The sequence below is a fragment of the Nannobrachium achirus genome (assembly GCF_963921795.1).
Source record: "Nannobrachium achirus genome assembly, chromosome: 4".
In the NCBI taxonomy this organism is placed as follows: domain Eukaryota; kingdom Metazoa; phylum Chordata; class Actinopteri; order Myctophiformes; family Myctophidae; genus Nannobrachium; species Nannobrachium achirus.
In genome coordinates this window covers 35853957-35866828 of record NC_137813.1, presented here as the reverse complement: position 1 = coordinate 35866828, position 12872 = coordinate 35853957, and the positions used below count along the sequence as shown (strand labels likewise).

Here is a 12872-nt window from a genome sequence, read left to right as displayed (position 1 = left end):
AGTATATTGTATACAGGATGTGCATTGTATACTGCAGCATTGTGTGGGAATGAATGAATGCATGGGTGCATGCTGGTTCAAATTCCTCCTTAAACACTTTCACCCCGCCGGCCGGCATCCCCAATCTTCTTTTTTTTAAAATTGAAAGCCGATCTACAAGCTCATAACACGTGACCTTGTATATCGGCAATTTCCGAATAGAGGAAGTATAAAATATGTCTGGTTAACTAACCTTCCTGCGCCTCCCATTCTCCCTCGCAGGAACAGAAGTCTCCAGACCAGCCCTCTGCCCCCCCCCCCCCCAGGCCTTTCCCTCTGGAAGAATGAGCTCCTCACCCCATGGCTCCCGGGCCTCCATGGACATCCTGGAGGAGCTCCAGGTCATCGCTGCCCAGAACCTGGAGAAGCTGGACATCAACAAGTACTATGAGGTCATCAGAGAACTGGGGAAGGGCACGTATGGAAAAGTGGACCTGGTCGTCCACAAAATCAGAGGTAACTCTATGAAGGATGTTTGTTCACCCACCACAACAAGTCTGAAAGGCTTTAGTCTGTTTGATGCTTAGTCGTATGACGTTGTCCCATGCCTTAGTCGTATGACGTTGTCCCATGCCGAAAATAGCTGATCAACAAGCTCGCAGAGCTTGTAAATTAGCTAATTAATGTTCGGCACAGAAGTATTAATTAGGCATTTCAGCTTGTCAAGGCACTCATACATGTTTCGCAGCAATGGGCATCCAAGGTGATTATGCAATACTCTCTTTTAGAGTTACTAGAGTCCTTACACTTATGTTGCACCGCTGATCTGACTGATACCGGTATGCCCATACTGTAGATGGAGATCTCTGTCTGTAGCCTATCTGTCTGTCTTTGTGCCCAATCTGCCCATATATGGACTCCATAAACAGTATGGGCATAAAAGGGACTAGGACTGACAGGTACAGAGATCTCCATATTATGGAGATCTTTGTATCTGTCAGTGCTTGTTCCTTTTATGCCCAGTTGCCCATATATGGAGATCCTAAGAAAGATCAGAGCTCAGATTTATTCAGTGGCTGAGCACAGATCAAAATTCTAAATTCAGAATTCACAATGTTGTGAATTTAAAAGCAAGCTAAAGCATTGTCCACCTGCTCCAATTCTATTAATCATCTATTTTACAGAAACACAAAGACGGAGCAGAAGGAAATACAGTGTACAGATTAGTATTACTCTGAGTATTCCCTTGTGGAATTCGCCATGTTGCAGTGGAAGTGTGAATTCACAGGGGGGCAATAGTGAATTGAGTAGAAGTGTATTGTCCTGAATCAGACACCCAAGTTTGAAGTGAATTTATTACCTCTATATTATACAGCCGTGTTACAGTATTAATTGCATTTTTGGGTGGCTGGATATTTAGATTAATCTACAATATTTATAGGAAAGAGCTATTCATGAAAAGTGAAGCATAAACAATTTGTGTCTATTATTATCAAGAAACGCCTCTGGGGCCTTTGCATAAGTTCATCAAAAGTTGGGGCCAGATAGATGGTTCATGAATATATAACATCATGCTGTTGGTTGCTGCTGAACAGTTGTTTGAGAAGAAAACCACCACTGCAAGGCTATTATTCAGTTCTCTGTTGTAAATTAGTTTCAACTTTCAACTCAGCTGCATTAAGGTTGTATTATTTTACATTATGGAATTGATTTCAGGATTACTTCAGAGATGACGTTAATGGAAAAACGGAGCTTTCATGCAAGTCTAGCTGCCTGCTCAAAGCGTTCTTGGTGCAATAAGCAGAGCTGAGCCAGTGGTATTGGAGAAGCATCCCTCCTCCTCACCTTCGCTGACACACCAGCCGTTACAGTAGCTACAGTCAGACAACGTGGCATTTAAAGCTGGCATCTCTCCAACTTATTGTCTGGGGTATTTCTCCTCCTCTCAAATTAGTGGTGGTAATTTGTCTCGTCTCGTGGTAATTCGTCTGTCTCCTCGCCTATGCTGCTGCGGTTTTGGGGGAGCGTGTCTGATGAGTGGAGATGAAGTGAATCAAGGCTCTGAACTTATTGCTTTTCCCTCGAGACAATGAAATGGATTTTGGGTTTCCAGTGGCTTCACATCACGGTGTATACTGTGTAAGTGGTTTCCAAACGGTGGGCCGAGGCACACTGGTGTGCTGTGAGATGTGCCTTGGGATATTGCAACTATACAAAAATGTTGGAATTAGATTTTAATTTACTATATTAATACTTAGTGCACACCCATTTCCAAATACAAATTCAAATTCTATACCATAAACCAAATATGTGATGCATTGTTAGCTTGTAGATTTGCGAGTAAATCTGTGAACTGCTATTTTTGCTCTGAATACAGGTGTGAGAGTTTTACTTGGGCACAAGACATTTGAAAACCACTCGTGTAGGGTATGAAGTATAAAGGTTTGGTTTGCCTGTGGCCTGAGGCAAAATACACTTTGGTTTTGCCTAGTCTTTGCCTTTCTAATCTTATTCCTGGCTGGATACAGTATGTTGACACAGCTGAATACATTCAATTCACTGCCAAATCCTGTACATCAAAGCAGATGAGGCCCTGCCTGCTGTATAGAAACACAAATCTGACATAGGATTTGGGATATTTACAAAATATACACAACCCAAAACCCAAATGGATTTAATTGTGTAATCCCACTTGCTTTGATTATTCATTGAATTTTAAATGAAAAATGCATCTTAATTGTGTTTCATTCCTACAATTAAGCAGCCATTAATTATAATCCCCATGGCACTGAAATGTAGCTAAAAATAGCACAAGAGGGGAACAGGTTTTTATATTTATACTGTATGCCAGTTATGTAAAACCGCCTGGTCTTGCTTTCCTGTTTTAGGCACCAAAATGGCCTTGAAGTTCTTGCGGAAGAAGACAACCAAGCTGAAGAGTTTTCTGAGGGAATACAGCATCTCTCTATACCTCTCACCCTGTCCCTTCATCATCAACATGTTTGGCATCGCCTTTGAGACCGACGACTTTTACATCTTCGCCCAAGAGTACGCCCTGGCTGGAGATCTCTTTGACATTATCCCCCCGCAGGTGAGAAAGAGCTGGGTACTGTACTATGGCTGAACTATCCACTATTTTCTTAGAGATTATTTGGATGACCATATTAAGTATATATAGTTAACGCTCTATATTGTTATAGTAATCATACTATATCGTCATTGTCAGGTGGAAACCCTGTATGTCCAAAACAGTTTGTTTTGTATTTATCATTTTTAAAATGATTTAAACTAGTGAAAACAGACGATCTACAAGCACACAACGCCTCGCACCGTGGGGCGTTGTGTGTGCTTGTAGATCAGCTGTTTTCACTACTTTTGTGCGATGGCCATATGATGAAGCAGTGCTTTACTTTGCGAAAAAAATTACAAATTTTAAACTTGGAGATACAAGGTTTCTGCCTGACAGTGACAACATGTAGTGTTTGTTCTGTAACAGGCGCCTTCCCGTCTCTCCAGCTTCCAATTTATAGTGTTCAAGTTAAAAATTTGTCTTCCAGTTTCACTGGTTTTTCCTTTATTCTGTATGAATTCTCTCTCCTGATTGGATCAAATTGGTATCCTGACCTGAAAATGTCTTTTCTCTAAAGAGTATAAAGAAAAAAATGTCTTTATACTTTCTTTATACTCTTATAAGAGTTAAATCACAGCAGTACCATGGATGTTACTGTTACTGTAGAAAGTTATGCAAAATTAATATGTGGTGCACCTGTGTAATAATGTGGCGGTTATTTGATCTATGATCAGTAAGTATGAGTTTCGTCTGCCTCGTTTTATCTTCAGACTGGGATAGGTTGTAACATAATCCAGTTCATTATTTCTCACCCCCTCCCCGAAACAATTACATCTATTTTTAGGCTCTCATTTCCACTCACTCACCACAAAAACCATATGCCATATCTATTTGGATTCCAACCCTTTGCTGTGTATAGTTATTACTGCAGTATGGAAGCATTTTGACATGTAAACGCAGCTGAAGGTAATGTAACGTTAATCGTGGGTGCGTTTCATTTAGTATACTTATTACTGGCTTCAGCTGTGTTTACCTATCAAAATGTCTGATGTGAAAAGGATTCATTTCTGACGATATGGATCAAGGGGTTTGGAATTTGCCACAGACCTTAACTTGGTGTTGTCCTATGTGTGTGTGACTTCATCGTTCTTTTATCTGCCGTTTTTATTTTCTCCCTTTCCTTTATCAAGGTGGGGCTCACCGAGACGGTGGCCAAACGATGTGTCCACCAGGTGGCGATCGCCCTGGACTACATGCACTGTAAAAAACTGGTCCACCGAGACATCAAGCCTGAGAACATCCTCATCTTTGACAAAGAGTGCCGCAAAATCAAGCTGTCTGACTTCGGCATGACGCGCCGGGCCGGCTCCCCGGTGAAGCGCGTGAGTGGAACCATCCCGTACACTGCGCCCGAGCTCTGCGACCCCATGCGCCAAGAGGGCTTCTGCGTGGACTACAGCACGGATGTGTGGGCATTCGGCGTGCTGCTCTTCTGCATGCTGACGGGGAACTTCCCCTGGGAGAAGGCTTTGCTGTGCGACGGCTTCTACGAGGAGTTCGTCCGCTGGCAGCGCCGGAGGACGGGCACGGTGCCGTCACAGTGGCGCCGCTTCACTGACGACGCGCTGCGCATGTTCCGCAGGCTTCTCTCTGTCGAGCAAGAACGCCGCTGCTCCGTCAAGGAGGTCTTCAGCTATTTCAATCACTGCTGGATGCTGGACACAGAAAATGGGAATAGCGCTGGCGGCGGGGGGCTCGGGGGCAGCGGGCCCACGGTAGACATCAGCTCGTCTTCATCAGAGGAGGACGTGCTGGTGGACAGACTGAAGCAGCAGTCCTTGTCGCCTGGCTGCACGGTGGCGAAGGGGAGCATTCTGATGGACAACCATTACTCGTCCATGTCAACCAATAGCTCCCCCTCGTCCACAGGAAGCTACGAGCGGGTCAACCGGGAAAACAACGGTGGTGGCCGCATCCTGGTAGCCACAGCGATTGAGATCTGCGTGTAGAGGCTGGCTGTTCCATCCTGGGCTACATCAACGTGAGGGGGTGTTGTACCCGCACACCCAAGTAACACAAAGGTTGTCTGAGCTAAAGCAGGAGATCTTTCCAGGGAAGAGGAAGGAGTAGAGAGAGAAAAGTGTGAAAAGAAACATGGCGGCTGGTACTTAGCATTGTGACGTGTCCTCACTGGTCTGAGATAGGATGTAGCTTCACTCTGGATTCATGAATCATTTCTTATGATGATGCACTCTGAGGGAATGACTAGCAAGTCAGACAGTCCCGATGTGTAGCCTACTTAACATTCTTGTGTGGATGTACATCAGTTGCTGAAATATGTCACTACACTGGAAGACTTAAAAAATAAAATAACTGAGGGGAGACAACTAGACAGATAAAAACAGAGCACTATTAAGAAGCAATACAAAAAACGAATAATTGAAAACAACCCAGTCATCGATTTGTGAAGCAAAAGTGAAAGGAATAATCTGCTTTAAGTGCATCAATTTGTGCATATATATAAATTGTCTGTAATATGACCGTGATGGAAGATACTACTGGGCCTGTATTATATTGATCCATGTTTTTATGTTTAATAGTTAATTTTGTAAGTTATTTTTCTGTAAAGTGTTTTTTGTTATGTTGTTTTCGTTTCATTATTTATTATGTCAGAAATATTTGTATCAGAAATCAGAACCTTGTTTTGAAGTTTTCTCCCCAAGTTTAGGTAAACCGCCGCTATGATATTCCATTTCAGCGGATGCTTAGAGTGCTTTACAATTCCCAGAACATTTTGCAGTGTTGGCTACAGTGGGACTCAAACTGCTAACCCTGACAATGCTGTTCCCTGTTAATACCAATACCATACCTTGAACAGGATGTAGTAATGGAACATTTTACTACCAAACGTGAGTAGTAATGTTGTTGATGTACTGTAAGCCTCCCACATATTTTTAGAGGTAGATTGAGACAATGTTTTGTTTGTCAGAAATGTCTTTTCATCTGTGCAAGGTCTAAACCTACTGTAGGCTACAGTAGCATACACCAAGAGCGAGGGCCAAGGAAAAGGCTGATTTATACTCTGTCTGGCATGTTGCTCGACATAGATTTAGCATTTTTTTGTCAAATGATTTGATGTGACAAAGATAAAAAAAAATAAAAAAATAAGCTTAAGAAATAAGAACACATCTCTTGGAATCTACCAATCAAGATTACAAAATGCTACAGTTGGCAAATCCAATCTAGTTCAGTTATCATTGTGACAGCATAAGGAATTATTTCCCATGTGATGAAAGCAATGAAAAACCGAATGTGTTTTTCAGTTTAGTGGACGACCGTGCTACTCGTGCAATACATACAGTATAGCTATTTGGCAGGATGGTTTATTTGCTAAATATGTATAACAAAGCATTCCTGTAGCTACTCAAGAGCTATGGTTAAACATAATTTTTTAAATTGCATGGTTTAAAAAACAAAAAACAAACAAATCTTAACTTAGCAGAATTAGCGTCTGAAAATGCTTAAAAGAAAATGAATTTTGTATCCAGTGTGCTGTTTGAGTAATTTCAACATGGAGAAGATAACTTGCTTTTGGGGATAAGTTTTACACAGCCAACTATACCTTAACCTGAACAGGGAGGGAGTGATGTTAAGTCCTTACTCTTCCGTTGTTTTTATTCATGAATTTCTTTCTGTGAATATTGTTTAAGAGGTAAACATTTTTGGTTACTAAAAGATGGACAAACTTGAAAAACAGTACATTGTGAAATATTTTCTGTCTATTGTGTTTTTCCAAAAATAATTGCATGAATTCACATTGCTCTGGTGGAATATTGTTGAAATAAACAGCCCACAGAGTCAAACATTGCTGCAGTTTCTTTTCTCAGAATGAAGGAAACCCTGTCATAATGAGTTATTGAATGCATTTTCATCATTATAATGCACAGAAAATTGTAACCATTCTTTTGAAGATGGTACATAATGAAAAGGAGTTTCATAGACTTACAGTAACAGATGTGCCATGGCATTATGTGTTGTGTGGTGACGTTGTTTACTTGGTGTTGTTCTGTTTAACTGTTCATGTGTGTGTTAGAGCAGGGGTCTTCAACAGGGGGTCCGGGACCCCTAGGGGATCCTCAGAGTTACTACAGGGGGTCCTCCAAATCTTTGTGAGATAGAAGCTTATTTTCTCCTTTTTATATTAACCACTTGAACCCTAACGTTCATATTCTGAGAACTTTAGACAAAAATAGCAGATCTATAAGCTCAAAACGCCTCGCGCTGTGAGTCGTTGTGAGCTTGTAGATCGGCTATTTTTGTCAAAGAGCTTTGGTGTAGAGGGGAAAAAGAACAGACTAAGTACAGAGTGAAAGGTCAAGTTTATTAAGTATTGACGTGTGGTTGGTTAAATATCTGAAAACACAAATTGACATGAATCCAAAATACACTGATGATTGTGCTGTCAAACGATGAAACTATATGGAATCTATGAACAGGTTGTGGGGGTCCCTGCTTCATCTCTCTCTCAGCTAAGGGATCCTTGGCCTGAAAACGTTGAAGACCCCTGTGTTAGAGACACTGCTGAAACTCATGTTGAATTTAGCAGATCTAGTGGGAACCAGTATATCACCAAACTAATCTCATCTTTCATTAAAAGTGGATTAATCCAACTGGAAATGGAGCCAGACTGTTCTGTGTAAGAAGAGTTCATTTGCAAAAACAGATAACTCCGTTTTTATAAATGTTCACAAATCCAGTTTTTTTTATTGTGCACTCAAAGTAATATCAATCAAACTGAAGTTGGGTGGATTTGACTAAGTAAAAATGACTTAACAAAATAGATGTATCATAAAAAATGTAACTTTATTAGAAAATAGTTTTTCTTATTTTTTTGGCAAAAACAGATAACTCCAACAGTCGTTTTTTTTTAATCAAAAACAGATAACTCCACAATTGATGTTTCACCATTGAATTTTGCCATATCGAGGACGCAAAAAGGATTTCCAGAATTTTACAGGAGAGCAAAAACAAAGTTTTGACAACATACTTAAGTAGTCTGTACTTTTATAGGGGCCACATGTAGCCACCAGGGGGCACAATAGGGGACAACTCAGGGGCCCCTGGGGTGCTAAAGGTGCACCGTTGCTCCAATCTGCACCAAACTTGGCACAACCACTGTTCAGGGGTCTACCATGACAATAGTCACACCAGGGGCCACCTCACAGGCCACACCAGGGGCCCCAGTGTACCATATCAAGGGCCCCGGGGGGCCCCAGGGTGCCAAAGGCACACCATTGCTCCAATCTGCATCAAACTTAGCATGAACACTGTTTAAGGGTCTGCCATGACAATAGTCACACAAAGGGCTAAACCAGGGGCCCCAGTGTGCCATATCAGTGGCCCCTGGGGTCCCCAGGTGCCAAAGGCGCACTGCTGCTCTGATCTGCACCAAATATGGCACAAACACTGTCCATGGGTCTACCATGACAATAGTCACACCAGGGGCCACCTCACAGGCCTCATCAGGGGCCCCTGTATATCAGGGGCCACTGGGAGCCACACGCCACATGGGGCCACATGGTAGACCCCTGAACATTGTTTGAGAAAATGTTGGTGCATAATGGGGCAACAGTGCGTCTATGGCACCCAGAGGCCCCTGGGGGCCACACATGGCCCCTGAGAGCCACACATGGCCCCTGGTGTGACTTTCCTCATGGCAGACCCCTGAACAGTGTTTGAGACACATTTGGTGCATAATGGGGCAACAGTGCACATAATGGGGAAACAGTGCGCCTATGGCACCCAGAGGCCCCTGGGGGCCACACATGGCCCCTCGGAGCCTCACATGGCCCCTGGTGTGACTATCTTCATGACAGACCCCTGGAACAGTCTTTGAGAGAAGTTTGGTGCAAAACGGGGCAACAGTGCGCCTGTGGCACCCAGAGGCACCTGGGGGCCACACATGGCCCCTGGGGGCCACACATGGCCCCTGGTTTGACTATCCTCATGGCAGACCCCTGAACAATGTTTGAGACAAGTTTGGTGCATAATGGGGCACCATCTTGGATCACATGGTCTAAACACGCTGCCCAATGGATTTATCTGTTTCTGCAAACAAAGAGCTATGTCACTTGTCTGTTTTTGCTACAAAACCTGATCTTTGAGGGCGTTTAGAATGGGATATATCTGCCTTAACAACAAAATTGATTTTATATTCTAATAAAACTCTAACTTAACTGTTATTTACAATAGTCATCTCATTTTTTTCCAAAATGGCTTTTATCTGTTTTTGCAAATGAACTCTTCGTATACAGTAACATGGGTTGAAAATGTGAAGAGGCACAGCTAGGTGGCACTAAATCACAAGTGAAATAATAACTAGAATTGAAATATTTCAATAATAAAGTTTTGTTGCTTGTCGCCGTATCTATCTATCTATAGAGAGGGAGAGAGAGAGGAAAGTACAGTTGAATACTGTAGTTTTGGAGAGAATATTTTAAACCCAATGAACTAGGATTGAGAAAAATGAAATATTTTTCACACCCAAGCAGATTAAGGCTTGTTTCCATTGGGGTCCTTTGTACAGTGCGTGAGGACGTCGGCACGTGTGCCACGTGATCATTCCTAGCCAATTGGAGTGCTGCATTTGGTCGTGTCTGACAATTGGAACGCCACGAGAAATGGAACGCCACAGGGAGAAATGGAACGCCACGTGGAGCGAGGCTTCAGAATGGTAACATTTCCCCATACTGGCCACGGGTCCATTTGGTTCCATTTGCACACTGTCAGAGGTAGGACACCAGAAATGCAACACCAGAAATGCAATTAAATTAATGAATTCAGTTCAGTGGTCACCTGTATGAAGGTGGAACAGTTTAAAAGCGCACACGGCACACAGGAGTACAAAGGACCCCAATGGAAACAAGCCTTCATCTGCTTGGGCGTGAAAAATATTTCATTTTTCTCAATCCTAGTTCATTGGGTTTAAAATATTCTCTCCAAAACTACAGTATTCAACTGTACTTTCCTCTCTCTCTCCCTCTCTGTAGATAGATAGATAGATACGGCGACAAGCCACAAAACTTATTATTGAAATTTTTCAATTCTAGTTTAATGTGAAGTTATGCCATAGTATTCAACTGTACTTTCCTCTCTCTCTCCCTCTCTGTAGATAGATAGATAGATACGGCGACAAGCCACAAAACTTATTATTGAAATATTTCAATTCTAGTTTAATGTGAAGCACCTTTTAAATAGACGTTTTTTAGCACACAAGCTAACCCAGGCTAACAGCGGTTGTCCGTGGTGTAACCTATTTAATGTGACAGCTCCTCCTGCTGCTACACATAGATTATATCACGGTTTCATTAAAAGGGGTGCAAATGATCTAATTCCATGGTCGTTTTGAAGTCTAACCATTAGCTACAGGACAATGACAACTTTGGCGTTTTTAAGCCACTGGTTGATTTGATATGATTTTATGATTCACACAGGCTACAGCTAAGCCAGTGGCAGACACATCACGCTGATTTTATAAACTAGAAAGGCTTCGCGCCCTGTGGGCGCTCAGGCAGGACTGCTCTATATTTGATCAACATAAGGGGTTTAGGGGCGCTCAGGCAGGACTGCTCTATATTTGATCAACATAAGGGTTTAGGTTTTAATTCAGATTAAAATGTTTTCAATACCTTATTGTCAATATCTATCATGAACAAAAAGGCACACTTGGTCGGACACCAATAACTCAGGAAACAGGATCAATTGTGTAAGGTGTCCAGTGTAGTCTGGGCTGACAGTCAATACTTTTGTACTTTTACTGACGTAGCCTATATGTTGAATTGAGGACTTTTGAGTGGTGTGGGGGTGGGGGGGGGGGGGCTGTAGGCAAATTTGCGAGGTTGTTGTATCTAGACTGATTGATTGATTGAAGAGTTTAGCACTGTTTGCAATAGAAGACGCAGTTACAATACACAACATTGGCACACACACACAGTCCCATTTCGCGACCCACCCGTGGGTCGAGACCCACTGACACAGTACTTGGGAAACAATGCTTAAAACATCATACTCACGCAGCTTTGTCTGTATCTGTGCTCTCTCTATCTCCGAGGAATGAACGCACACTCACTCATTCACTCACTCACACACGCGACGCGAGCGAAAAGCGGTTGTCCGTGGTGTAACCTATAACTCTATGGGTGTAACATGTTGAAAAATTAAAAATATCCGTGCCGTGTGGCAAGCGACGTCGCAAATGCATCATCCCAATGAGCAAACCTCCTTTGTTACAGAGGTTGAGTAGGTATCGGCGTTATGTCGCTGTACTGTCTGGGTATATAGGTGAAGTGAATGAATAGGCTATCAGCCTCTCACCAAATCTGTCATGTGTGCGCACTATAGCCCATGCAGGGACTCATGGGTTACGCGAGGCTACAGCAAGAGTGGACACTGTCTATTGACAAACTATTGGTCCCGTTTGAGCTACTCTGTTCTGTTGTGCTGGTCTCACTCTGCTCATTGATACTTTTACTTCAGTATAAAATGTCCACCACTGATTTCACACGTTACGTGTTCACTTTCAACATCAAGGCAAATGAAATGGCAGCTTTTAATCTATGCATAAGGATAACACTTGTCGAGTTACGTTCTAGACTCGCATAGAAACACGACACATATTCGGTAACACTTCCCAACTTCAGGTCTCAAGTAAAAGTACCAAAGTATCGCTACCAACGTACCATCATACCATGCTTGTTATTAACGGACTACACAAACACACGTGTGTGTGTCTCGTCAAACATCGCTGTTTTTAGGTGATTCACACATCCAGCATAGAGGTTAATGTTGTACTTGGATCCATTCCACGCGCAATGTAAGTAGTGGGAGAGGGTTAGCCATTATTCCAGCTCACTACACATCCAGCATAGAGGTCAATGTTGTACTTGGATCCATTCCACGCGCAATGTAAGTAGTGGGAGAGGGTTAGCCATTATTCCAGCTCACTGTCTCCCTCCCTCCCTCTCCCTCTCTCTCGGAGGAAGGGGGGGGAGCCGAGCACACACGAGGGAGGGCGAAAAGTGCCGAGGCACAAAGGAGGGACGGCTACTGGGCAGTGGTGCTCGATTACACATCTATGCTATCACGAGGGCACTAAAATACGCTAAAATACGTGCAGACAGCCTGGCTCCGCCCGCCCATCCACCTTCTGACACGTGTATAGCCCTCCCCAAACCAAACAAGGGGGGCTACTTGGAGCGACTAGCAAAGCCCACTACAGGAGGAGCACCCGATTCGACATACTGTTGAAATTCAGGGGCGGGCCTCTATATGCAATACATGGAGGCAGCCTAGAGGCAGCCTAACGCCGCCCGCGTGGCCTAATCAGGGGACATTTATCACTTTCCCATGCCCACGTGACTTCCAAAGTGACTTCCAAACCCTAGGTAAAGAGTTTTGTTTGTCAACAAAACTAATAATAATAATAATTACACATATAAACACACACACAGTCAAACTTGTGTAAAACTTGTGTAAAAAAAGTCATATGATGAACAATGAGTGACATTTGTGGATAATATAAATGTCTGCGTGGAAGGTCTAAACATACTGTAGGTTACAGTAGCATACAACAAGGAAAAGGCAGATTTTTACTCTAACTCTGTCTGGCATGTTGCTCGACATAGATTTAGCATTTTTTTGTCAAATTATTTGATATGTGACAAAGAAAATAATAATAATAATAATAAGCCTAAGAAATAAGAACACATCTCTTTGAATCTACCAATCAAGACTACTGAACACTGAACGCTGATAAATGCATCAT

The 12872-nt window shown here is 42.7% G+C and overlaps 1 protein-coding gene across 1 annotated transcript; it reads left to right on the top strand.

The window, feature by feature from the left end:
• Positions 1 to 323: 323 nt before the first annotated feature.
• unm_sa1261 (un-named sa1261) lies at positions 324 to 5058 on the top strand (the record flags this gene model as incomplete). The annotated part of the gene is made up of 3 exons (XM_080723964.1): positions 324 to 495; positions 2868 to 3070; positions 4240 to 5058. The coding sequence occupies 3 exons, from the start codon at positions 324 to 326 to the stop codon at positions 5056 to 5058; spliced, it is 1194 nt and encodes a 397-aa protein (XP_080580090.1).
• Between the last annotated feature and the right edge of the window lie 7814 nt (positions 5059 to 12872).